This window comes from Candidozyma auris, chromosome 2, assembly GCF_003013715.1.
Source record: "Candidozyma auris chromosome 2, complete sequence".
Taxonomy (NCBI): Eukaryota; Fungi; Ascomycota; class Pichiomycetes; order Serinales; family Metschnikowiaceae; genus Candidozyma; species Candidozyma auris.
In genome coordinates this window covers 2,249,350-2,275,478 of record NC_072813.1, presented here as the reverse complement: position 1 = coordinate 2,275,478, position 26,129 = coordinate 2,249,350, and the positions used below count along the sequence as shown (strand labels likewise).

Sequence of the window (26,129 nt, the reverse complement as noted above, 5' to 3'; positions counted from 1 at the left end):
TAGAAATGGGTGGTTCATTAAGGAAAGTGAGGTCGTGAAGAGTGTGGGTATGCAACGAGACAGAGGCAACTGGTTCCATTTCAGTGTAAGTTTGTATAGTGTAGCGAAATCAACGGCAGGCCTGGGCGCGGGCTGGGGCAGACGTTTTGGGGCAAACGTTGTCCTGCGAGTGTCCCAGGCGAGTTTTTCGCAGCCAAAGAAGAAAAAAAAATTAATGACAGGGCGGGCCCGCGGCCACATGAGCGTAGACATATACGACAAAATCGATTAGCGTCGCAGTTGTCGCCCCGTGTTGCCCGCTCGGTCCCAGCTCTGAACCACACAGCGTGGCGCCGTATTGAGCGAGTCTTTTTGACGAGACCAAGTGGCTGCGTGGGATCCTGGGCAAACCTCGCCAAGCTAGAACTCGCCTGGGCAAAAACTTGCACATGGCAACGACCCTTGGCGCCGTTGCAAAATCTAAAAATAATGCGGCCGCCTGCTCCGGATTTGGATCACGGCAGCCTTCGTCCTGTTTCTCGGCTAGGGCCACTGGGGTGTGTTCCTGGCTGAGGCTGGTCAGTTGCATCGTACAACCTGGACAGGATCCGCGCTGCAATCAAAGTGGGTCGCCAGGGGCACGGGCAGCCGTCAAATCTCAGGCAGGGGCAGAGAAGACAAACTCGTATCACTGAGCCGACATGGGTGGGAGACGGTGGAGTTTGAGTGTTGGTCGGTTTGCCGTTTTGTACCCGTCGTTACAGCCTAATTCTTTTCGATCAAGCTGTTGATCGCCACTCTCGATGGCTTCTCCAGCTTTTCGTCGTTCAACATGTCGCGAAGCCATGCCTTTTCTCGTCCAGCATCGATTGCAGGAAGGCGCACTGGCGGGAGCACGCCCACGGAGGCGGCAGCAGCAGCAGCGTTGTCAGGGGCCAGGCCACCCACACCGTTGACAGCAGGGCCCGTTTTGGCGCTGCCGTTACTGTTACCGTTGGGACTTTTGGCGCTGGCATCGTTGGCGCCATTGGCATTGGAATTGGCATTGGCGTTGGTGCTGGCGCTCACACTACCGTTGGAAGCGTTGCTGCCACTCACGCCCTTCAACACCTGATTGAACGACTGGTGGAACAATGGCGAAAGCGGGCTCACCATCATGGGCGTGAGGTAGGCGAAGCGGCTGGTGGACGGCGCAGGAAGGGTGGCAGAGGTGATGCTTGCCGAGCCTGCGGACATCTGAAACGAGCTGGGGCCCAAGCCGGAGCCTGACCCTGGCCCTGACCCTGACCCTAAGCTCCAAGAGGCTCCGGCGGGAGCTAGAAACCCCAGCGCGGCAAAAGTGGCTGCGGGAGGAGCGGTGCGAAGCGGTGGATCTAAGGAGCCCGCCTGGGTGAAGGTGCCCGGGATATCGGTGCGCCTCGAGGGATGGAGGTAGGTGTCGTCGGTGAAGGAGTGGACAAGGGCCAAGGGCTTTGGTCGCGTTTTCGGGTTGAATTTGGGAGGGTCACGAAGAAGCGTCGACGCTGCCCTCAAGGGTCCTGGAGCTCCCGGCCCACTGCTCGAGGGAGCCCCATTACCCACGTAGGGCAGAGGGTAGTAGGCAGATGTCGTGCCGTAGTTGGGCAGGCCTGAGGACGGCGGCGACACCATGGGCCTGTTGCCGTGAGGAGTGAGTGTCTGGGGAAGAGGGAGGACACTTGAAGGTTGTTGATGATGGCTTGACTGGGGGTGTTGGGGCTGCTGGCTCTGGATCTGGCCCTGAGGAGTGTCGTGCCGAAAGTCGGCATTGACGTAGGGGGGCAGCGGTTCTTTGTCGCGCTTCTTGACGTAGTTCTCGAGAGCATGGACCGTCTGCTTGTGCTGTCTGAGGTTGTCCAAGCGAGAGAAGTTCTTGTGGCAGTGGGGGCACGTAAAGGGTCTTTCGCCCGTGTGTTTACGGCGGTGGCGGGCCAAGTGCTCCAGGCGGGTAAAAGACTTGTTGCAGTTTGGGAACCCCGTGCACTGGAACACCCTTCCCTTGGAGGGTCTCTTCTGCTTCTTTTCGGTCATCCAGAGGGTTTATAAGGTTGGATGTTGGGAGCCTGGTATCAAAAGCAGTAGACAAGGCTATGGTTTGAACACTGACAGGGGGCCTGGCTAGCGAAAGATGGGGCCAGGGGACGAAAAACAAATGCAAGAAAAACGACAGAATGGAAACGAAATCCTGAGTTGAACAAATTCTAGTAAAGTTGAAGATCTAGTGGTTCTGGTGCTGGGTAGTAGAATAGGTTGAGGGAATGGGGAATGAGGAATGGGGAATGAGGAATGGAAGGGGAGTAGTAAAACGGGGCCTGAAATGTCTGGGGTGCGGGTACGATGAGTTTTATGGTTGAGCGAGGAAGGAAGGAAGAGAGGGTGTGAGAAAGCGAGAAACGAAGAAAGGTATTCTCTCACAATGGAAGCAGGCACACACACGGACGAGGGGACTGGAGGAGACTAAAAAAAAAGTGAACGCAGTGCAGCAAAAGTCACTTCAACGCAGTCCGACAGCGCGGAACCCAGGGAACGCACAGAAGCCCTCAGAGGCACAGGAACACCAAGGGCAGCTAACAAAGCGCCCATGTAGACAAGACCGGCGCTGCCCTGGTAGGGTCTCGAGTAAATTTTCCGAAGACAAACCATTTTTTGCCTCCTGTTCCATCTTGACAAAACAAACCCCCACTTTCTCAACCTCCCCACTCGCTGGGGTGTTCCTGATCGGCACCATCTGGCGCTGTTCCTGAAACTAGACAGGCAGACAGGCAGACAGGCAGTCAGACAGGTTTCATGGCCCGCTTGGCGAATCGAGGCGCGCCCCTGGAGCGAGCATCCACGAGCGAGGCAGGAGGCACGCTGGGGCCCACCAAAGTGCGCAGAAGGTGCCGGTGCTAGTGTTTCTCGTAGTATCAAGGCCCACCACCGCCTCGCCAACAAGCGACTGTTCGTCGAGGCCTAAAGCTTAAAGGCTACTGAAGTCGGCGGTGCAGCCATGAAGGTGTTTTCTGATTTTCATTTTTTTTTTATTTCATTTTTTTTTTTTTCTATTCCTACTACGCTCACGCTGCGTTTTGCTTCTACTACTTCCTCCGTTACGGCTTTTGCTTCGTCGCTTTGTCCTTTGTGGGTGGCCCCGGGCTGCCAACGATGGGGAGGAGCCCTCCGTCGCAGGCGCACTGCGCGCCAGCCGACTTTGCCCTCTTGGGTGCTTTGTCGTCTGCTCGCTTAGCCGCCGTACCAAGGTCCCCTCCATGGATCAAACAAAGGGCTGCTCGCGCTGCTGATTCGAGGAGACCGACCACCACAATTGCTTGTGTCTCTATGCTCTTCCTCGGCCCTCGCCCCCTTTCTATTGTCTGGAGTGGGGGTGGGGGACCCCTTTCACTTGTGTCTTTCTTTATGTTTTATTTTTTTTTTTCCCCTTGACTTTAGTCACTTGTCAGTTGCCGCTTGCTATGTGTTCCCCTGGCGTCGCTTCATCTCTTGTATCTGACTGCCACAAGCAAGGCCCATGCTCGCGTTGTGCTCGCCTCGTGCTGCTGTTGGCTTTGATTAGCCCCCGGTGCGTGGCAATGGCCCTGCCTTCTGCGCGGCCAAAGTGTCTAAATCCACAAACTGCTGTCGCCTTTCTTAGAGGCGCTGCCTGCTGATGCGGAGGCCACCTTTAGCAAAAAGTCAAACAAGCTTTTGCCTCAAGTAAGCAAAACAGATCCACCCCGCTCGCTGCACAACAGTCTAAAAGCTCGTCTTATTCTCTCGGGAATGGTCACTTTGCCTTGGATGCTCTTGCAAAGCTTTTTTTTTCTGTTTCGCTTGTTGCTCCGGTGCCAACTCGGAGGCTGATTCCGAGGCAATGCGAGGAAGGCGCCTCCAGGGTGGCTTTCGCTGTGGCTGTAGCCCACGCCAGGAGCAAGTCGCAGTAACCGCACCTTTGTAAATTGCAATTCTGTAAGGGCCCTTAGCAGCCATTGAGGACAAGACACATTGTCATGTCATGTCCACAGATCTGATGGTTTGTCGTGAGTGAGTCTTCTCACTGTTCGTGACCCATGCCTTTTCTTTTTTTATTGTGGTTATTTTATTTTTCTTTTTTTTTTTTGACCCCTGGACTTTGTGCTCTTCTTTTTATTTTATTTTATTTTTTTTAGTGTGCTCTTTCTCCCTGCATTTTTCAGGGCTGAGGAACTGGGAATTGCGCTTTTTTTCTTTGCAGCGATAACGGTGCCTCCTGTCAAAAGCATGTTTCCCCTGTCAAGCATGCAATCTGACAGACCCTCCGATCGTATCGTGGCCGGCTGCCAGCACGTCAAAATTGTTCAATTGCGCTCTGCCTTTATCGGCTTGCTTCGGTAAATGCCGGCAAATTTTGTCAAGCATTGGGTAAGACGTCATAGTCTACTGATAGGGCCATTCTATCCCGCCATTACGTCATTTGCATCTTCAGCAATGTCTCGATAGTGTCTTGAGAGTCTCTCTATTTGTGATGCAATCTTATCTGGTGGCTGCAAACATCCATTGTGTAGGGACTGGCTTCTCGGGAGAGTCTCCCGCTTCTAGATTGGTATGCATTGCTAATATACACTGGAACGAAGATGCTAATGAGCTAAAATGCCCGAGGGTTTCATATGTCCTTTATAGATGATGGCCGCTGTAGAGGTGCTGAAGAGGTGATTGTGAGCAAGTCGAGGTCCAGTTGCCCTAAAAAAAGGGCAAAGTCCGGCTCTCAGGGAGCCAGACTTTATAGCTCGCTTCCCTCGTATCACGCTTCGTTCAGCAACAACTGGTAGATCCTTGTGGACCGCTCGTGTCGATGCTCACGTCCACGGTCTCTGCCTGCTGCTGCTGCTGCTGCTGCTGCTCGCTGCTCTCGCTGAACTCAGGCAAGCACGAGGCGATCTTCTTAAACAAAAGCTTCACATTGTGGTTAGCTTTTGTTGACGTCTCAATTAAAAACTTCCCGCCAATCTGCTTGCAAAACTCCTCGGCTTCTTCTACGCTCACCTGCCTTTTGGAGCTCAAATCACTCTTGTTCCCTGCAATCACGACAATCACGTCGTCGCCTCTTTCCAGCCTCACGTCACTAACCCATTTTTCCAAGCTGCTGAACGACTTTTTGCTGGTGATATCGTAGCACACTACGGCAACGTGCGAGTCACGAATGTACGATGGAATCAACGACCGGAACCGCTCCTGGCCCGCAGTATCCCAAAGCTGCAACCGCACCGTCTTGTTGTCTTCCAAGTACATGGTTTTCAGAAGGAAGTCTATGCCAATCGTCGCAGCGTACTGCTCGTCAAAGGTATCATACATGAACCTCGTGATCAACGAAGTCTTTCCAACTACTGTTAGCAGGAACTTAGCAAGGCAAATGAAAGCCTAGAGTTAACGTACCGCTCTGGTCGCCCAAGAAGACGATTTTGTATTTTCTGAGAATGCCTCGGTCGCTCATGGTGGTTTGAGCCAGTTGGTAGTATTGCTCGCTTGAAATCGACGTATTAGTGTTGAGTGGTCAGTGTGGGCACTGTGCAGGAGGCTTGTCGAAGAAGAGCTATGGATCACATAAAAACCGGCAAACAAAATTCAGAAAAAAGGAGTTGATACTGGCTTTCAACCTGTTCACTTTTTAGTCGCTTGCTTTTTGACTTTGCTATGCATTTCACGGGAGCCGGGTAACTGCATTTCCCCAGCTCACCATCACTCCATCTATTTCGCCAGACCTACACACAAGACAAACATCACCAACCATGGATGAAGCTGAACTCAATGCTATAAGACAGGCCAGGCTTGCAGAGCTCCAGAAGAACTCGGGCCAGCAGTCAGCCCCCGGCCAGGAAGAGAAAATCTCTGTGCTTTCGCAGGTGCTTGAGCCCAGCGCCAGAGAACGCTTGTCTCGAGTGAGAATTGTCCGTCCAGACAGAGCCGATGCCGTGGAGCAGTACCTCGTGAAGATGATTCAGATGGGGTCGATCCGTAGAAAGTTGGGCGAGCAAGATATTGTGGAGATTTTAGAGTCGCTCTCGAGAGACGAGAAGAAGACACTGGCGAGCCAGATTGTGTTTGACCGGAAGCGTGCTGATCTCGACGATGAAGATGACGATGATTTCTTTGATTGAGGTTTTTGGGGGCTCGTGGCATTGCCATTGGCGTCGTCATTGGAATCTGTATATATGAACATCAATAGATGGTTTACGGTGATGGGGAAAAGTACGGCTGGCTAATCGTCACACGAGCGAAGGCTAGTACAGTACGTGTAGTGAAAGAAGAGCTTCTCTTTTTAGTAAAGAGTTTTTATTTGTTAGTTGATAGCGACGAGGTTGACAGAAACCAGCTATGTAGTGGTTTGAGCTGTACAAAACCTGGTAGCGAATATATCCATTCGTGAGGTGCTATGCCACCAGCAACTGGTAGGCATTGCACTGACAGACTGTATTGTAGACAGTTCATCTGTTTTCAGTGTAGTGAACCACGTGGAATCTAATTAATGGTTGCCTTTTTTTTGGCATACGTATTTCAACTGAAATACCTCACTATGCTCTTTCCTAACAGCCGTTCACAGAATGCTTATCTTATATCGAGAAGGTGACGTCCTTAGAAACTTTTTATAGCACGTGGTAAAAGCGATTTTGACATTGCTGTGTCAGATTATATATCAAACTCTAGGTGATTTCCTATATGTGAGTACAAATTCTGGTATTCTTATCATCAACTTTTGTTTTTTATCAGACAGTAGTATTGTCTTTCTCTGATCTATACTTTTTCGCAGCATTTTGCATTTTGCAGCCATTTCTCACTAAACACCATTAAACCCGAAACATAACTAAGTACGAGGAACGTAAACAAAAACACGTCCATCGAAAAAAGAATCTCACTATTAGAATCTCACCTCCTCTACATCCATTCATCGATAAAGACTCTAGACACTCTACATGCTTTGACCGTTCCGACCTGCACACAGGCCGCCCATCGTAAACAAACATAAACATCACCATAATCTCCACAAAGAAAGACTACAAAAAAAAAACTGTACTATATGTCCGACAAAATCCAGGTCAGCGCCCGTGTGCGAAGAAGAACTGAGCTGGAGATAGCCGCCCAGTCCCCGATTGTGGTCTCGGTGCCTGACGATTTCTGTTCCACGGATGAACCCTACGTTAGCGTGAATGCTTCCCCCAACACTTCCTTTGGCTCTGGATCAGACGGTTCAGGCAAAGTATTTACACTAGACCAAGTCTATGGTGCCAATGCTGATCAGGAACTCATTTACAAAAACATTGCTCGTCCGTTACTTCGAGATTTCATGGCAGGCATGAATGTCACTATCCTTGCGTATGGCCTGACAGGCTCAGGAAAGACTTATACAATGTTGGGGGATTTAGTGGGAGAGCATGCGGGTATTGTGCCTCGTGTGTTGCAAGAGCTTTTTCAGGTGGCCAAAGACGACATCTGTGTCAAGTTGTCGTGTGTGGAATTGTACAAGGAAGAGCTCCATGATCTCGTCAACGATGAGCTTGAGTTGAACTCAAAAAAGCCGAAACTAAGGCTCCTAGGGGATGGTTCGAGAGATGGAAGGGGAACAATGATCCAGAATTTGTATGAGCTTGACGTGGTGGATGCGAAGCTGGGGTTTGAGATGCTACAAAAGTGCCTAGGGAAGAGGAAGATGGGTACCACTAAACTCAACTCCCGCTCATCACGTTCTCACACCATTTTCACCATAACGCTTCACAAAACAGTAATGTCGTCGTCAGGGCAAGAGGTGGTGCGGCTGTCAAAAATGAATTTGGTGGATCTCGCGGGGCTGGAAGATATCATCAAGTCTGGCGCTACCGATGCTAGTGCCAAAGAAGCGGGCCTGATCAACCAGAGTCTTTTGACTTTGGGAAAGGTCATCAGTGCATTGAGTGAAGGCAAAGAACCTAGACATATACCTTATAGAGAGTCTAAACTCACCCGTCTTCTTCAAGGCTCTATTGGAGGGCGGACCAAAACCGCATTGATTGCTACCATTTCCCCGGCAAAGCTGAACTTAATGGAAACGATGCTGACGCTAACTTACGCTTCCAAGGCGAAGAATATCAAAAATATACCACAATCGACGGCCGACAGCGAGCTCGTTCTCAAACGTACAAAGATAAGGGAGTTATCAGCGGAGATTTCTAGATTGAATAGAGACTTATTGGCTACAAAAGGCAAAGACAACAGCATCAGGATCAGTCTTCAGAACTACGAGGACTTTGAAAGGAAAATTGCGGAACTTAGAACCGAGTTGAAGGAGAAAGACACTCAGATTACAGGGCTACACGCCAAACTTCAAGGGAGGGACAAGGATATTGCAGAACTCAAACTACAGATCGAGCAAACACTTAGCGAGAACTCGAAAAGCAGGCTGGACCTCGCAGCTAAAGACGCTGAGCTTCACAAGACTACAAAAGAGTTCATGCATTTAAAAGACAAATACAGCTCTCAAAAAGAGCGAGTCTCTAATGTTACAGGAACTGGAATTCTGAGTATCATTAGGGACGTTAATGAGGTGATTAACAATCTTAATGACCTAACTCAGGTGCTGCTGAATGTGAAGGAGATCCCCACCGTCGTTCAAACGCATCTTTGCCTTTTTAAGAAGACTCTCGAGGGCAAATTAAATGATGTTTCTTCCAAAGTAGAGAAGGAGACATCAGCCTTCGAGCAGGTTCTCGCTAATCTGATGGACTTTTCTACCCTTCATAATGTTTGTCAAAACCTCGATTTCTCGCTGCACGTAGCTGGAGTGAACAAGAGGAATGAGCAACTAACGGATTACATCAACTCAACACATCTTCTGGAAGACTCCGCAATGTACAAGGCCTTTGAGAAGAAGTTCAAGGCTCGTATGGCAGAGACGTATGAGGCACTTAAGGAGCAATATATGCAACAAATGCACCTAGCATTTGACGGGTTCGTGAAGTCAAGCAAGGACGCCAATGCCGAGGCGGTTAGAGAAAGTGCAACAGAATTCATGCAAGAAGAGAAGACAACTCTAAGCAAAGAGTATCAGGCCTACATTCATCAAAATTCCCAAACGCTACAGTCGATATCAACAAAGACCAAGTCAGTGGCCACGGATCTCAAGTCCTTCAAAGAGGTTGCCACCAAAGATGTGCAGGGAGCCTTTGGAAGATTACAGAAGGAGACCAAACAAGTTATTGATAATGCTTTGGCTGATATTACCAATACTAGTCGCAGCCAGGCGGACTCTATAGAGAAAGCTGCAACTCAAAAGGCACATATTGTATCCGACATGATCGATAAGAACTACCACGGAATTTCTCGCGACTTAAATCACACCGAGAAGAACCTCAAAATATTTTCCCAATCATTGTCAGAGCTACAAAGATCACCTGCTCAATTGAAGCGCCCGGCAACTTCACCAGCATCCAGATCACCTCTGCGACTGCCCATGAGACTGCCACTGAGGCTGCCTATGAGGCAATTAAACGGACAGAGCATGATTCCAGACATCAAAAGAAGACGAACTGAAATGTCACCATTACGCAATGACCTCCATAAGTCCCGAATTCCGCAACTTTAATAGACTCAAGCGACCACTAATTGGAAGTCTGGGGAAAATTTTGCGCGCACGACCCTCTATGCGCAAGTTAGCGTAGATCTAGGATTATCGCGAAGGTGAGGTGTTTACTTCCGGCTTCCACACCTTTCGTCCCCACAAAAGAAAGACAAAACACCATAACCATGCCTCGAAAGGGCACCATTGCAATTGCAGTGTATGGCGGCATTAGCTTCGGCCTTTTCGCTGCATCGCTCGTGGTTCTGGCCATGAACTCTGTCGATTATCTTACCATGATGTACGAGCTCACGGAGAGCGTGAGACTCCTAATTCTCCTCAACTTCGTGGTAAGTTGCTTTATTCTCATGGGGTTTGCAGGGATCAAATTGATCTTCAGAGAGCTTCGGATCATTGAAATTGAGCATATTTCGGAGGAGTTACCCTTCTACCTTATTAATCTTCTCATAATCATGTTTAGTGACGATAATCTTCTTCTCAATATAGTGTGGATCAACCTCACGATCATGTTCAAAGTGTTTCATATCATCATGACGGACCGTCTTGACTCGTTTCAGATGAAAATCACGAACATGATTCCGCATCAGATATCAACCTCTCGCCAGGTCTTCTACAACTTCGCCACGTATAGGGTTCTGATTCTTCTCGAGGTATTTACTGTCGCCGACCTCCTCCTAGCGAAGTTTTTGGCTTACGACGTCTTCCAGGGCACACGTTCTGTTGGTAGTCTCTTGTTTGGTATCCACTACGGAGTGCTCGGGATGGAAGCAATAGCATACTTCGGTAAACTCGTACTCAACGTTTATGAGCTCATGTTCTACACCATCCCCAATAATCAGGGATTGCTGTCGCCGGGTGGCAACGAGGTATCGAATGATGAGGAAATCAGCGATGAGGACGAGGATCCCGACGACGAAGATGTTTCAGAACGTGTGTGGGAGAACAAGCCCATTTACACACAAGTATTTGAGATCTTTGTTGCCGGCTCGAAAGGTGGCCTCTACGCAACTTTCATGTACATGCTCTACGTTCACGGAGGAGTCACTCCCCCCATCACCCTTCTTCAAGGTGTAGCCGTGTCATTCCTACAAGTTTACTCCAAGTCTAAGAAGCTTCGCAGCTTTTTAGAGCAGTCCAAAAAGTTGGACAAGGCGCTTCTCAACGCAACGAAGGAAGATTTGCATTCTGGAGACAACCTCTGTATTATTTGTCGTGACAACATGTGGTGCGAGGACGAGTACTTCGAGGCCAAGAAGAAGGTATTGGGAGCTAGACGTCGTCCAAAGAAGCTTCGCTGCGGTCACATATTGCACATGGGTTGTCTCAAGGACTGGATGGAGAGATCTGACAACTGTCCTCTATGTCGAACCACTGTTTTTGCCACGGCGGCAGAGGCTGCCCAGCCAGGGGCTGGCATCACCCACAACGAAGCAGAGGCCACACCCGAAGCGGTGGTTCCTGAGCGCCTCAGGACTGAGGACTCAGCTCCAACGCCTACTTCCAGCGCGTCGCAAAGACGACCACAGGAATACTCCGTTCTGGAGAATGCTTTCATACCCGAGGATTGGGCTGCGTTTCCTATCAGCGCAGGCAGTGACTCCAACACACGTAACATCAGGCTTTCTCCCGAGAGTTCAGGAACTATCACCATACGAAGGCGTGAAAATGGCAGAAACGAGAGAATGGACTTGTTCCAGATCACCTCGAGTCAATAGCATAGAAAATTTTAGGGTAAAGGAATGGTTAGGTAAAAGAAAAGCGTAGTTGTAAATTGTCTAAACAATGCAATATCTATAATGTTGAAATTAGTTAGAGTCGACGTTGGACTTTGTCACACGTTGGAATTGAGTATTTTGTGTTGAAGAATCGCTCGTTTTGAAGTGACTGTCGTTGTAACTGTAGAATTGGGTCTCTCCTTCGCTTGAATCTGAAGCATTTTCGTGTCTTTCTAAATGATTCAGATATTCTTCTCCAAAGACAAGTTGAGACTGAGCATCCTCATATTGATCATTGTGTGTGTTGATGCTGTCGTCTTGTATACTTAATTGTATTGACTCGGCAGGCGTATCTTGCTCCTCATCTTTTGGTTGGCTGAGAGCTAGAATATCCGGATCAATTTGTTCAATTTCGGTTTCGAACGATTTTTGATGATCTTTGTTGAGGTAAACGCCATCTAAAGTATTTGCTGTAGTATTCTGACCCTCCTGTGGGGTATGCTCCACCCGCTCTGGGTGATTTGCTGCGATCTCTGAGAGAGAAACCGCATCTGTATCAGCCATAATCCCTGAATTTCTGTTCTCCTCGTCCGGTGCTTCCTCCTTGATCGGGTCGTCCTCCTCCTTGAAAACAAGGGTATCTGGGATGTCTTCAATTTCTCCTGACTCAGATGTTGATTGATGATCACTATTGATACCACCAAGGACGGAACTATTTTGAGTGGGACTGTCCTCGAGCTCACTTCTGTCTGATCTGAATGGATCGTGAGCAAAGTTTCTAAAGCGCAAACTCGTTTCTGCATCACCTGGAGATGCTGCAAAAGTGGTATTGGGACTGAAATTTGATTGGCGACGAACAGATTGTCTTCTCACACTCATAAATCTCTGCGATTCTGCAGAGTTCGTTTCTGGTGAGAATGGAACTCGGGTAGGGGTATGAATTTCCTTTTCCGAAACATCAGGTGAAGGAACCAGTTGTTGTTCTTCGACAGCACGGAGCTCCCGATTAAGCTCTTCAAGAATTATCAGCTTCTCTTCGTCCACGTCAAGCAGAGGGCCCGGCATAGGCGGAGGCTCAACGTCATCTCCGAGCAATGAGTGTACGGATATACGACTATGAATTGCAGGTGGGACTTCGTGTGGAAGCTCCGACGCAGAAACTTGAGTTACTGTTTTCTGTGTTGCTTTGGCGGTTGATGATTGGTCTGATACAAATGTATCATGCTCAAACGAAGTGATATAAGGCTCTGAAGGTGTATGAGCGGGACGTTGGCTCGACGAAGACGTGAAAGAAGTTCGATCGTTGGGAGAACAAGAATATGGTGGTTGCTCTGGGGGCGATGGAGGCGTTGGTGCTGAATTTAAGCGTTCACCATCTGATTGTAAATCAGAGTGTCCTTTCTCCAACACTGGCATCGATGTTGAATCTGCATTTGCTCCAGCAGTTGTTGGAGGAGACGACGGAGCCTGAGAGCTGTCGACACTGCAACTGTCACTTGCATCAGTTGCATGTTCAATTTCGCTATCGTTCGGGTTAATCCCGCTAGAATGATATGCTTTTGACATAACTTCCCGACCTTTGGGCGATTTTTGGGATGCGTTTCTCAAACGATCCTCGGGTGCTTTATCACCCTCTTGTGTGAGATCATGCGGCAAATCCCTAGATCCTAGAAACTCAGGACGGATTTCGATCCTTTGCTTCACTGGGCGCGTATCCTTGTCGATCCCGTGCTTCTTCAAATGCCTGATTAAAGACTTTGTTGATCCACTAGTTTCTCTTTTTATCAGTTCCTGGCACTTGATACAACGAGCGGATGGAGTCTCACCCTCAATTTTCAGGAACCACCTCCAGACCCAAGAAATCTTCATATCTTCATCAGGGTGAACAAATCTATGCATATATTTTTCGGGAATGACATGAGGTCCCTGTGAGGTTTCCAGTGCCACTCCATGCACAAACGATATGCCGTTGGCAGTCTTCGATGTCTCTGTCACTGGAGCCTCAGGGGCAAGAGATGTGATGTTTCCGTTCAAGAACTGCTTCAATCGGGTCATTTGATCCTCGATTTGAGCTTTGGGGTACTCAAACTTCAACATCTTACAACACTCAAGCAGCTCCTCAATTTTGGAGATGTTGCTCAATATAAGAGCTTGAATAGCGTCCTTTGACCCTAGAAGCATCATATCGTCAGCCAAGTCGCCAATCACCTCCTCCGAAGGAAGTGTTTCATTCTTGTCGAATTTCACGTATACATCAGCCAAATGAATGTTCTCACAGAGACAGCACACGGCAGCGATGAAATGGAAGCTGCCGTCAACAGAATAGGGAGGCACCAAGAGCAATTCCTCCAACGTCTCCCGTACTCTTGTATACCGCTTATCTAGCAATAGCTCCCATAGTGATGCTGCTACGAAAGCAGGAGCATGTCGTCGAGATCCTGAATGAAACACCGGCCCTACTCGTGAGTTTTTTGTCAACACCACGCCTGGCAACACAGGGTACACGAGCCTGAGCCAGTCCAAGAACTGCCTGCACTTCAAGAAGTCTAGCTTGGAGCCGGTACCCATTTTGATCATATTCTCTCTTCGTCTCGTTAATATCTCTACGCCAAGTGGCCATATCGCTCTGACATCCACGAAATCAAACCTCACAAGAATGCAGAACGCTCTGTACGCGAGATCCCACTCCTGTCGTAGCATATTGATGTGTAGCAAGTTCAGCACATTGGTAGCATGCTGCTTGATGAGCGATGCTCTCTCCTGATGCAACCCAGAAAACTCCATTCCTGCCTTGGTGAGAATGAACCTGTCCTTGGCCCATGATCGTGTAGTATCAAGCCCGGCTTCGATCTTGCGAAGCTTTTTCTGGGCCCAACTGTCTTCCCGATTCTCCTCCTCAACTTCTATATCACTGTCCTTTCCACTATCATAATCACGGTCGCTGTCACTGTTGCTGTCACTGTTGCTGTCACTGTCGCTATCACTTTGGGAGTCCAGCTCCTCATTTTCATTCTCACTCTCATTATCATTTTCGTGTTCACCCGCACCTTCATCTTCACTGGCTTCACTCTCTTTACTCTTTTCTATGATACCTGCTTCATACACGAGCTCATCCACCAAGTTATTGAATTTTAGACCTATGTCCGTCTTTCTCTTTTTCGGTTGGGGTTCCTCCTCAACTTTACCATCTCTAAAATGCCACGTTTCATAGGTTTCTTCTGGAAGCGGCCTGCTCTTGATAATCTCAGAAACACGCCGTAGAAAGGTTCTTTTGGCTCTTGGTTCTATCCTCCTCCCTCTTCTCGTTTCAACTTCTCGTAGAAGCTTGTGCCGGATTTCAAGGTCCACAAGGTGCTCATATTGCGACCGTTTGAGCCCGACTTGCCTGTATTTTTTATGTCGGATGAAATCCTCAAACATAGTCCATCTTACTTCTTGAAGTAGGTTTAGTTGATATTCATGTAATGACTGCGATGAGTCGCACAGTGTTGATAACCACTGCACACAGGTGATGATCTGCCCTCTACGATGTACCATCTTCACCAACTACACCTCCAGTATCTAATTTTCGTCCTTTTGTACAAATTGTTTTTCTATTTACAAGCGTAGGGTCGCATGATTTGTTTAGAACATGCCTGGCATGCCACCGCCCATGCCGCCGTTCATACCAGCAGGTGCCGGTGGGCCCTTTGGCTCTGGAGCATCGACAATGGCACACTCGGTGGTAGCCAACAACGAGGCAACACCGGAAGCGTCAACCAATCCGTTCTTGACAACCTTGAAGGGGTCAATAATACCGACAGCAATCATGTCGGTGAACTCACTCTTGGATGAGTCGTAACCCTTGTTGAAGTCTGGCTCATCGTAGATCTTACCAACAATGACAGCACCCTCCTCACCAGCGTTTTCGATAATCCTCTTGGCTGGTTTGAGAATAGCAGATCTGATGATCTCAACACCCAATTTCTGGTCGAAGTTGGCAGCGGTCTTCTTGACGTCATCCAAGATTCTGCATGCCTTGATCAAGGCAGTACCACCACCTGGCAAGATACCTTCCTGAACAGCGGCTCTGGTGGCATTCAAAGCATCGTCGTATCTGTCCTTCTTCTCGCCGACCTCAACCTCAGAGGTACCACCAACCTTGACCACAGCAACACCGCCAGACAACTTGGCCAAACGCTCTTGCAACTTCTCTCTCTCGTATTCGGTGGTCTTGGTGTCCTCGACAGAGTTCCTAATCTGCTCGCATCTGTTCTGAATGTTCTCCTTGGAACCCTCACCGTTCAAGATAACGGTGTCCTCCTTGGTGATAGTGATAGAACCAGCAGAACCCAACTGGTCAATGGTAGCGCTTTCTGGCTTGAGGTCCAATTCCTCAGTAAACACAGTACCGCCAGAGAGAATGGCAATATCGCCCAAAGTGTTCTTTCTGTTGTCACCAAAGCCTGGAGCCTTGACAGCACAAACCTGAACCTGGCCCCTCAACTTGTTCAAGATACAAGCAGCAAGGGCCTCGCCGTCAACGTCCTCGGCCAAGATCAACAATGGTCTTCTGGTCTGGCTGGCCAACTCAAGGGATGGCAAAATGTCCTGAATGGAGGAAAGCTTCTTCTCGGACAAGAGAATTAAGGGGTTCTCAAACTCTACCTTACCGCTCTTGGCGTTGGTGATGAAGTAGGGAGAGATGTAACCTCTGTCGAACTTCATACCTTCAGTCACCTCCAACTCGTCCTCCAAGGTCTTACCTTCCTTCACCGTAATGACACCTTCCTTACCAACTTTCTCCATGGCTGAAGCCAACAAGTTACCGATGTGCGAGTCGCCATTGGCAGAGATAGTGGCCACCTGGGCAATCTCTTCGGAAGTGGTGATCTCCTTCTTGTTCTGCTGCAAGAAGTCAACCACAGCCTCCACGGCGGCCTGGGTACCTCTTCTCAAGTCCATAGGGTTGCAACCAGCAGCAACGTTCTTAACAGACTCGGTGAAAATGGATCTACCCAAAACAGTGGCGGTAGTAGTACCGTCACCGGCAGACTCGTTTGTCTTGGAGGCCACTTCCTGCAACAACTTGGCGCCCATGTCCTCAAACTTGTCCTTCAAGGTGATGCTCTTGGCCACGGTGACACCATCTTTGGTGATTTTGGGAGAGCCAAACTGCTGCTCGATGAGCACATTTCTGCCCTTTGGACCCAAGGTGACGGAAACGGCATCAGCCAAAGTGTTGACACCTTTCAACAAAGCGGCTCTGCCTTCAACGCCAAATTTCAATTCCTTGTGGGACAAGTGGCGCACAAAAGCTCTGGTAGCAGGGATTCTGGATCTCAACATGAGGGAGGTTTGTATGGAGAAGTAAGTAAATCTGGGGGAAAAACTTGCAGCTTATATAGGCCGGAAACGTGAGGATGGAGGAAAATTTTCGAGAAGATTCTGTGCACGCCTCAGACAGAGTGAAAACCCAACGACTCAGGCATGACAATTCCTTTGGAGATATTATCGTTGGAAGGTCTCTAATACTTCTTCCAGACCCTAAAACAGACCACGATTTGTTTTTATGTTGGACCGTACTCGGCTTTTTTGGCATCTTGCGGTGTCTCACTTCGGAGTCGTGCATACATTACTATTGGTTGCAAAAGAGTACTACCTTATTAGCGCCCTTCTGACTGACGTTTAACCTTCAAAGCTTTCCAGGGGCATTAAATGCATTCATTCTCTACACTTATCTTCTCAGATCATTTTATCCCAAATTCTTATTGTCTGCACTAAGGCCGCTATTTGCTATTCCATTCTCACTGGCTAACCCATCACAGCATACTTCTCATCGAAAAGCTTCTCCCAATTAAACTGATCAATTGGCGCTTCAAACTCTTCTCCTGTGTTTCTAAACAACGTCTCTATGATCTGCCCAACCATGTCCGAATCCTTAGGCGCCTGTTCTCCCAGGAAATCCGTGTAGGATTGCGATGGTTGCATTTGCTGCATCTGGGCCTGGTAGAATGGAGCGCTTTGGACGTTACCTTGATCATATGCGTTAATTGGTTCTGCCTGCTCTTCTCTGCCTTGAGGCTGGTGCTCAAATGGTTGCTGGTATTGCTGTGGGTATTGGTTTGGAGTGATCTGGGGCACACTTGAAAGGGAAGGATCTGTAGGCATCGTTGAAAGAGGAACACTCACGGTGCTCTGCGTTCCGCTATGAATATTTTGGTGAGTTGACTGTGGCGTTGGTTCATACAACATTGGATGATCCGAAGGAGCATTTGGCGGTATAACATTGGGTTGCACATTGGGCGGTAGCTCGTTGTAAGGCTTGGTATCGGGAGGAGGAGCATGAAACGAGGAAGCATGTGGTGGCGGTGGTGGTACTTGCTGTGGTGGAATGTACGCTTGTGGCTGCTGGGCCATTGGGTATTGAGCATACTCAGGCATTGGAGGAACAAAGTATGGAGGTCTCACCTGTGAGTTATCAAACTTACCTTGTTCCATCGTTGGCGCTGATGGCTGTGGAAATGTGCCTACCTGTCCTTGCTGCATAGCAGCATCATACACTGTGTTTTGACTGAAGATTGGTTCCTCCTCGATAGTAGGAGGCCTTTGAGAAGATCTTCCCAGTATTTGAGGGTCTTGGTTGGTGGACGTCTTATCATCGAGCTTTCTATCAGACGGCAGCATGGAGTCGCTTCCAGAAGTGACTCCGTAGTTTGAACCTGGTGTCTCGTGATCTGTGCTTGTCAGCGTCGAGTAGGGCGACTCATCAGGCATATCTATGGTTTCCTTGAGCTGCTTCATTTCGTAGACGCCAGTGTCCATCAGGGAAGTTGACTGCTTGCTCGTTAGATCTCCGCGAGTCGATTTCCACTCAAAGTATCTCTTTAGAAGACGCTCCATGGCATTGCTCTTGCACTTATACTTTCGAGCGCTGACACCATTGAGATACCGCGTGAATGTCTTGAGATGTTTTTCTAGATATAGATAATGTGTGGGATGATCCATGATTAATGTAACAATAACATGAGATAGAAGCGTAATCATACAGACATCCATGGTTGCCCAGTGGTAAGGGTCAGTTTGTTCATATCGGACGAACTTAAATGAGTCAGGTGGGAACAATTGCAGTGACCTTGTTTCCACCTCCATACGTTCAAGACGCAGGTTAACAATGAGGCATACTTCTTTTGACATCTCCTCTATAATGTAAGCTGCCAGATATTGGCGTGGAACATGCAAGAAAGGCTTGTTCACAAATAACAAGACATACCAATAGAGGAACTTTAGGTTGTGATTTTGAAAAGCCAAATCATCGTGAGCCTTGAGCAGCGCAAGCAGCCAATGTGACAGAGCAGGCAAATCCGACTTCCACTTCAAGATCTTCACGTTGAACATTTTTGAACGATTAAATTTGAGTAAGTAATTGATGCGAGGGTCTTTGTTAAACAGCACAGGCTCGTAAGTAGCTTTTAGCATTGGTCTTGCAAGCTCCAATAGCAGCACCACGTCCCGAAGATTATAAAAGTCAGTATCCTCTTCTTGCGGTATTCTGTCCACCACCATGTTTTTCAATTCAATCGTGTAAGGTCTGCCCACAGCCATGCAAATGTACGAATCGATGTACATGAAGCCGAAATAAAGTCTGTTTTTCTGAGGAGTAGCGTCAGGACCGCCATAATGATGAAAGCCCAAATCATAACCCATCCGCATTGCGGAACCTGAGAGTTGCCAACCACTGGTTACTTTTCCCAAAGAAAACTCGTGCGCTGCTAGTAGCATATACGCTTGAGCCAAAGGAATCGACAGCTTCACCTCAGCCGGGTAGACCTTGCTAAGGGCCAAAAGCCGATAAGAATCTGCTTCCTCGTACGAGAGCAGCTCTGAATTAGCACAAATGGCATACAAAAGCTCCTCTGAGAGGTGGGGGCTCTCAAAGACATTGCCCTTGTGAAGATCAGTTAGAATGGCATTTTTGTCGAGATAGTACGAGTTGGAGGAGGGCCATTGGTGAGTGAAAAAGTTAACCACTACACTCTTGATGAAGTTGTAGTTCGTGTGGACCGTCTCCAAGCTGCTGATGATCCGTTCCAGCGGCAGCTCCTTCAGCAGCTCAGGAGTGGTGTATTCACCAAAATGGTATATGGACCCTGGGCCATAATAGTTTTCCTCGTCATCAAGATGAGCTCTCTCAGACTCTGCGCTCTCTTCAGATCTCTGAATGGAGGCCATTTCCTCCAGCACCTGCGCCAACGGACGCAGAGGGGCCGTCAAAGGGAACGTCGATTCTAGAGACTCGAGCTTGGCCACAAGAGCCTCCTTGTCGCCTCTCAACAGAATCAACTCATTTAGGATGTTCTCGTATATTTCAGCGTTCGTCTCCAAAGATTTAATGTACACTAGTGAGAAACGCTGGGAGCGGCGGTCAGTCAGGGAATACTCACAAACGATGTTGCGTTTCTGGCAGTTCAGGCAAGGCAGCTCACCGTCACATTTCCGCTTGAGCTTGCGGCAGTGGACACACGAGACCTTCCTGTTCTTCTTCGCTGGCACCGAAGACATGGATATGAGCTAGAACTAAGGGAGGTGGTGAGCTCTGCTTTGCAGGGGAGGAGAGCTGACTTTTATAGGAGTCAGCTTTTCTTGGTGAAAAAAACTGAAATAAAGTCGAATTTGGTTCGACTGTATCAGGCTTGGTCAGCGACTAAGGGTCTTGAGGGATGATTTTAGAATGAGTGATGCTGGAGAGATTGAACTGTGCGGGTTAGTAGATGGTGCAGGGGAAAAAAGTCGCCAGGGTGACGAGAGAACAAGGACATGCAAACAGGGCGGAGAGGGTCCAATTTCGGGCGAGATTAGGAATTGCCCCCGAAACCGGTCACTCTGATCACGTTGGTAGTATGGAAATGTCAATTGAAGCTCTCCAAGTGGGAATACGCTGGACCCTTACGGCTATGCGCTTCGCGGCAGAATTCGGTCAGGCAGAGAAGGAGGGACACAGCGAGATACAGTGGAGGGTACGGTGAAAAGCCGAATTAGCAGGAGAATTGCATGATAAAGAAATAAACCTACAAAGAAGTCTAGCCCAAAAAAATGATGTCGATGTCCACCGCTTCGGTGACGTAGGGGGTTATGTCACTTTTCCAATCCCATTCTCACCAGTCCCCTACTGCCTCGAAGCGCGGTTGCGAACGTTTGGCAGCAACTGACTGGACCCTTGCGCGGAGGCGGCCCCAGCACAAGGGGCTCTTTTCTTTTTTGTGACGGCGAATGAAGTGATTGGGGTGTGGCGTCCGGGACTTTCAGCTTCGCTCCTTTGAATTTTGTCAGTGGCTTTAAATACGGTCCTTTGGGAGCTACGATTTGGTGCTGGGCTGCGAGCGCAGCGAAGGCGCTCTGAGAGGCTTTCCAGTGTCTTTATTTCGCGAGACGATGCAAGCGATAAGGGTATGGGGCTGAATTTTAGTTTTAGTGCTGGTACATTTCGAGGTGGGTTTCGATTTTGGCCTCTTCTTTTTTTGTGCCCTCGTAACTTGCTATTGTTGACTGGACAATGGCAGGCTGGTTACCATGGGGTTGTGTCTGCCTTGTCTATGTGGGGAGAGCCTCACGCATAAACTGCGCAACGTTCGTTTCGTTTTCGCAGCCATCACCTTGAATTTAAGAATAAACTTTTCATTTTACCAGATCTACGTTCTTGTTTGGTGTTTGGAACCAAACTCACAACAGAGATTTTATACATGGCTAAGATTATAGAATTGTAGATGTCTCGATCGAGATCACCTCCCTTCTAAATAGTGTATTCTTTTATATCACGTCTATAACCTGGCAACACTCAGTCGACAGCAGTGTTCCTGATCCAGACTTGCTCAGCCTCTGGAGAAACTGATCACGGCCCACTTCCCGGAAGCGGTCCAGAACTCTCCAACCTCGTTGCCCATCTTCTTATACTCCTCAATGAGCTTCTCGTTGACACCCTTGGGCAAGCCAACAACAACGTCTGCCTTGCATGTACGCAACGACAAAACCGGAAGCCTAGAGGAAGCCAAATCTTGGATGGCCTCGGTGAACGGAGTGGTGGTGTCCCAGTTCAAGTCTCCAGTCAACTTACGATAGTTCAAGTCACCCTTGAAGATGATTAGGTTAGATTTGCCTAATTCCTCATAGAGATCCTTGACCTTTGGAATATCCCAGTAGTTGGCATAAGATGTCCAAAATGGATGTGACTGAGTAGAGATCGTACCGTTTTGATGGTACTGCTTCACCTTCTTGAGTAAGTACCCAATGGCTTCGCTACCAGACGAATCTCCGCTAGCATCGTCGAAGAAGTGCTCGTCGCCAAGCTGGGCAAGCAAAAGATCAAAATCCTTGGGCATAGTGTCACTCACAAACCAAGGAATTCGTTTACAGTGAAGCACCACTCTGTTGACCACCTTGGCATCGAGAAGAAACAACGACAAACAAAGATCCGCAAAGAGCTCGAATCCAGAGTTATCCAACACTATATCAACCCTATCACGCGCGGTGCCCATCAAATGTTCCCACGCCTTTTCTGTATCGTTGACGAGAATTTTCTCCTCGTTCTTTTTTCTCACCTCAGCGCCCTGGAGACTCTTTATATCCTCCAAAGTAGTAGTGCCTGCGAGCAACGACAAATCGGTGGCGTTGCCCCAGAGAGAAATGTCAATGAACTCAGTGAAAAGCAACTTCAATGTGGTACTGTCTGTTGATTTTTGGGCCAATTGCTCCGAGAGAAGCTTGAAGCGGTGGCAGAGCTCCACCACCCCAGCGCCGCTCTGTTTAAAAGCTTTGGTCTTCCCTGCCTCAAAAACATCAAAATCCTTAAGCTTTTTCGTCTGCTTAAACCACACATCAATCAATTGGTAGAAATAACACTCCAAGTAGAGCCAGGGCCCCGTGAGCCAAGTGACAACTTTCTGTTTGTTGAACTTCTCCAACTCCTCGTTGTACTCTTCAAGCTCCGGTTTGATGGCGATTTCCTCTTTTGTAAACGCTCTCACCTGCTTATCCTGCTTAAACTCCTTCAAGAGCCCTTGGAGCTTTTCTGTCACATATTCAGCACACTGCTCTGTGCCTGGGTTCCGCTTACTGTAATCTGACACATCCTCAATGGCTGAGGTGAGAATTGCTGGCCAACGCTTGTGCACTGTTGGGTACGCAAACGACTTTGGGTTGTCGTTGTATGAAGGGGGTGGCAAGGTCATGTATTGCTTTTATTGAATTAGTTGGAAAATAAACCAGTCAATTGAAGGTATAGATACAGTAGGGCTCGCAAGTGCAACCTTATGGTTGTGCAGGCTGGAAAGTATATCCAGGAGGGTAGACGATAAGGAGATGATGAAGACTTGGTGAGGTCCCGAATGATGTGGAAAGCTTGAAGATAATTATGCTGATATAGTTTCAGGATTTATAATGTTCGTAGATTGAGTGCTTAGATGGAGGTGGTATCGCTGAATTGGTTTAAGTTGATACTGAGTTCGCAGCCAGAGTGAATCTCGCACCCCTCAGAAAATGGGCTACCTGTAGCTTTTTCTTATTGACAACACTTTGAAGCTTGATCAAACGGGGCAGGTTTACTAATTTGCAATGATTGCCTAGCTTTCTAGCGCTGGAACCGCTCAAATTGTTGCAATTTAATCGATGGGCTTTAGATTAATGGGATCAGCTATCCCCCTATATGAAAGAAGTTGGGCTGGAATTTAGGTCTGAAAGCAAAAGGGTTTGAAAATAGTTGCTGGTATCTATAGTTTTGGGATTTTGTTTTTGAACCAGCAAGGTAACTATGTAAAGTTTTCTGAAGCAAATGAGTGAGAATCGAGCGAATAAAATGCTAAAATGTACTGAATTTCATAATATCTATATTTTCCTGCGCGCACCCAATATCAGCAGCATCCGAGATAGTTTAGTGGCTAGAATTACCGCTTGTCGCGTGGTAGACCGGGGTTCAATTCCCCGTCTCGGAGATTTTTTTTTTTTTTTTCTTGTCTTGGCATCTAAATAATGTTGAAGCTGTCTGTTATATTTTTTCAAGTGCTTTTCTCTCGTCATCTCTGGCGCAACGGGAATCGCATCCACACCTACGCTTGATGCTGCGAAAGAGCACCGAGGTCTTTTCTGGATCATGAAAACCCACCAATTCCAAATTACCGGTAAAATGCTTCGATACACAATTTAAACACGAATTTCGTGCCTTGTAATCACTCAATCACTCAAATCTCCAATCTCTTTAACCTGGTAGAAAGGAACTCCCTGCCTTTGTGCCTTATACAAGTCTCGCGAACCTCTACTCACCTTTCCTAAGACCTTCGAATCCTATGGACACCGATGGGTTTGTGCCAATCTTGGCCATCTTCTATGCGGTATTTCACCCTACAGAAGGCACAAAGATCGTGCACCAAGTTCCCGAGCGAGCCATAGCTCTGACAGCCAACGAGTCTCCTGCTTCTCTCTTCAACTTCGATACAGTGAAGAACTATGTGATACCAAAACCACAGCTATGCAACAAGCTCATATCGTTCAAGGTAGACAATTTGCGGGTCTTGGGATACCCTGTGAACATTGAGGGGAGCAATTATTCACGAAATTCGTTCAATTTCAACTTTTGCTTTGTATTCCCTTACAACTCAGATACAACTCCATACGAGCTGGCTATACAGCGGATGGGACGAATGTTCAGTGCTTTGGAAGAGCAGTCTTTTTTACTTAGTAAGCTTGATAAGGAGATGATGTTTTTCAACGAAAAAGCGGCGCCTGAGAAGACACCCACAGTGGAGTTCACACCTGGCCAGGGTAAAGTAAGAAAGTTCACGCTTCTGTCGATCGAATCGCTAATTCACCAAATTTACCAGGACCTAAACAACTACTCAGAATGCTGCATCCCAATTGACACTTCCAACAGTGTGGACATCAAATTGTTCCCCGTTCTCCCGCCCCCAGTGAATATTAAGGCTTTTCAAGTGCCCATAATGACGGTGCGTTTACATTCGCTAATCGACGTCAACTGGGACCCAACAATGGTGAAGATCCTCCCGTTTATTAATGGGCTAAATTCTGTGAGGAGAATCTCCGAGCTTGCTGACGCCGACTACCTTCTCACCAAGCAATGCATCCAGCACTTGATGCACTATAGGTGTATCACCATGGTGGCGATCTTCCAGTTCAACAACATCTACGCCCCAACAAACAACATCGGCAATTTCCTCACTTCCAATGGCATGGCAGAAGAGTGTCAAGCGTACGTGGTGAAAGCACCCGAGTCTGACGACCTGGCTCTACCGACGCCCCTGATAGCTGCTACGCCTGCTACTCCGGGTACTCCTAGAGGGGACAGTGACCCTGCTATGAGCAGCATCGCATCTCGTATCGACCCGCAGTCTTCACCGTCGACTTCGGCATCGCCAACCGCTTATTTTAAAGATGGAGGAAGATTCAGCCTAAGAAGAACGCCAAAAGTCACCGTTCGTGTTCCTTCTAAAGCCACGCTTTTTTACTTGTACCGCCTGTTGAACCAGGGTCAGACACTTAAAGACTGGTATCTTCAGCATCAGAAGGCACTTCAAAATATCGATGTTAGGCGGTTCATCAACTTTGGCATTGTGAGAGGACTCATCTATCGTCTGCATCTGTACCCGATACTCAACAAAGTTACAAAGTTTTTTGAGAATGAGGTGTCCAATGTCGATCCTCTAGACGAGGTCGTCAAGAGCCACGCAACTGATGTTATCAAAAAGGCAAAGGAGCGGGCCATGTCGCAAGCCAGTTCCTCTAACCAGGGCCTACTAAGAGACACAGTCAACGAGAGCAACTTAAAAACCGGGCGCAAGAACCGGAGCGTGAGTTTTCAGTACCACGTGGAGAGATTTAGTCAGAGTGAAGAGTCTCTTTCTACAGATCTGGAAGTCTTTGAAAGCGACAGCGATGACGACGGGGACTCTAAGCTCTCAAAACCAATGTATAAAGTTGCCACTACTGGTACAGACTCCTCAGGCGACGATGATTACGGCCACAGCAATAAAGAGGATTTGATCAAGCTAATGAAGCTTGTGAAAGGAGTTCAGCATATGGACTCAATTTGTACGGAGCTCAGGAAGCCCCGAAGTGAAGTTGAAAAACTCCTAGATGAACTTGGAGCTCACTTCACTATCAGCTCGTAAACGAGTTTACAAGTTGCAAACCTCGCCGTAGTCGAGTCCATACACGCAGCTAACTAGGCTTTGTAAGAGTGCTTGCAACGCTCGAACCAGACTAAACGAGCTTTAATGGCGTTGATGCAATTTTATTATTCCCTCAAATGCTTCATCTCACCAGCCTAAACTATATCCAGCGTTCCGCGGCCGGGTAACCCTCCTCCACACTCGCGCGCCTTATGTTATGATAGCGACAAAAAGTAAACATCCGTTTGCTTAGTACTACATTCTTCTTACAACACCCATCTATCAATTGTCCTAATGTCAGGAAAAGGTAAAGTCCATGGAGGAAAGGGCAAGTCTGCAGAAAGCAGCAAAGTGACAAGCTCCCACTCAGCAAGAGCAGGGTTGCAGTTCCCAGTGGGTAGAATCAAGAGATACTTGAAGAGAAACGCTCAAAACAAGATCAGAATCGGCTCGAAGTCCGCAATTTACTTGACTGCTGTGTTGGAGTATTTGACTGCCGAAGTATTGGAATTGGCAGGTAACGCTGCCAAGGACTTGAAGGTGAAGAGAATCACCCCAAGACACTTGCAGTTGGCCATCAGAGGTGATGAGGAGTTGGATAACTTGATCAAGGCGACTATTGCCTACGGTGGTGTGTTACCACACATCAACAAGGCGTTGTTGTTGAAGGTGGAGAAGAAGAAGGGCAAATAAACCACGGGGGTG

At 48.1% G+C, this 26,129-nt stretch overlaps 11 protein-coding genes and 1 non-coding gene across 12 annotated transcripts; 6 read left to right on the top strand and 6 right to left on the bottom strand. All coding sequences in view use genetic code 12, as the record gives it.

Annotated features, from left to right (window-relative positions):
• Window positions 1-744: 744 nt before the first annotated feature.
• On the bottom strand, window positions 745-2,028 carry BCR1 (transcription factor BCR1; the record flags this gene model as incomplete). Its single annotated transcript, XM_029036010.2, has 1 exon — window positions 745-2,028. One exon carries the CDS (start codon window positions 2,026-2,028, stop codon window positions 745-747), a length of 1,284 nt encoding a protein of 427 aa, XP_028891252.2.
• A 2,736-nt stretch (window positions 2,029-4,764) lies between these two features.
• On the bottom strand, window positions 4,765-5,443 carry CJI96_0002492 (Rab family GTPase; the record flags this gene model as incomplete). The annotated part of the gene is made up of 2 exons (XM_029036009.2): window positions 4,765-5,333; window positions 5,386-5,443. 2 exons carry the CDS (start codon window positions 5,441-5,443, stop codon window positions 4,765-4,767), a joined length of 627 nt encoding a protein of 208 aa, XP_028891251.2.
• A 295-nt stretch (window positions 5,444-5,738) lies between these two features.
• Window positions 5,739-6,107, top strand: CJI96_0002491 (uncharacterized protein; the record flags this gene model as incomplete). The annotated part of the gene is made up of 1 exon (XM_029036008.1): window positions 5,739-6,107. One exon carries the CDS (start codon window positions 5,739-5,741, stop codon window positions 6,105-6,107), a length of 369 nt encoding a protein of 122 aa, XP_028891250.1.
• A 917-nt stretch (window positions 6,108-7,024) lies between these two features.
• KIP1 (Kip1p) lies at window positions 7,025-9,562 on the top strand (the record flags this gene model as incomplete). Its single annotated transcript, XM_029036007.2, has 1 exon — window positions 7,025-9,562. One exon carries the CDS (start codon window positions 7,025-7,027, stop codon window positions 9,560-9,562), a length of 2,538 nt encoding a protein of 845 aa, XP_028891249.2.
• A 161-nt stretch (window positions 9,563-9,723) lies between these two features.
• On the top strand, window positions 9,724-11,271 carry CJI96_0002489 (E3 ubiquitin-protein ligase HRD1; the record flags this gene model as incomplete). The annotated part of the gene is made up of 1 exon (XM_054702090.1): window positions 9,724-11,271. One exon carries the CDS (start codon window positions 9,724-9,726, stop codon window positions 11,269-11,271), a length of 1,548 nt encoding a protein of 515 aa, XP_054558065.1.
• Window positions 11,272-11,361: 90 nt separating this feature from the next.
• RRN11 (Rrn11p) lies at window positions 11,362-14,691 on the bottom strand (the record flags this gene model as incomplete). Its single annotated transcript, XM_029036005.2, has 1 exon — window positions 11,362-14,691. The coding sequence occupies one exon, from the start codon at window positions 14,689-14,691 to the stop codon at window positions 11,362-11,364; it is 3,330 nt and encodes a 1,109-aa protein (XP_028891247.2).
• Window positions 14,692-14,895: 204 nt separating this feature from the next.
• Window positions 14,896-16,599, bottom strand: HSP60 (chaperone ATPase HSP60; the record flags this gene model as incomplete). The annotated part of the gene is made up of 1 exon (XM_029036004.2): window positions 14,896-16,599. One exon carries the CDS (start codon window positions 16,597-16,599, stop codon window positions 14,896-14,898), a length of 1,704 nt encoding a protein of 567 aa, XP_028891246.2.
• Window positions 16,600-17,064: 465 nt separating this feature from the next.
• Window positions 17,065-19,812, bottom strand: CJI96_0002486 (uncharacterized protein; the record flags this gene model as incomplete). The annotated part of the gene is made up of 1 exon (XM_029036003.2): window positions 17,065-19,812. The coding sequence occupies one exon, from the start codon at window positions 19,810-19,812 to the stop codon at window positions 17,065-17,067; it is 2,748 nt and encodes a 915-aa protein (XP_028891245.2).
• Window positions 19,813-21,119: 1,307 nt separating this feature from the next.
• HRT2 (putative methyltransferase) lies at window positions 21,120-22,475 on the bottom strand (the record flags this gene model as incomplete). Its single annotated transcript, XM_029036002.2, has 1 exon — window positions 21,120-22,475. One exon carries the CDS (start codon window positions 22,473-22,475, stop codon window positions 21,120-21,122), a length of 1,356 nt encoding a protein of 451 aa, XP_028891244.2.
• A 687-nt stretch (window positions 22,476-23,162) lies between these two features.
• Window positions 23,163-23,234, top strand: CJI96_0002484. Its single transcript has one exon. It is a non-coding gene; the product is annotated as a tRNA-Asp (tRNA).
• Window positions 23,235-23,585: 351 nt separating this feature from the next.
• NPR2 (nitrogen permease regulating protein NPR2) lies at window positions 23,586-25,424 on the top strand (the record flags this gene model as incomplete). Its single annotated transcript, XM_029036001.2, has 1 exon — window positions 23,586-25,424. One exon carries the CDS (start codon window positions 23,586-23,588, stop codon window positions 25,422-25,424), a length of 1,839 nt encoding a protein of 612 aa, XP_028891243.2.
• A 294-nt stretch (window positions 25,425-25,718) lies between these two features.
• Window positions 25,719-26,117, top strand: HTA3 (histone H2AZ; the record flags this gene model as incomplete). The annotated part of the gene is made up of 1 exon (XM_029036000.2): window positions 25,719-26,117. The coding sequence occupies one exon, from the start codon at window positions 25,719-25,721 to the stop codon at window positions 26,115-26,117; it is 399 nt and encodes a 132-aa protein (XP_028891242.1).
• Between the last annotated feature and the right edge of the window lie 12 nt (window positions 26,118-26,129).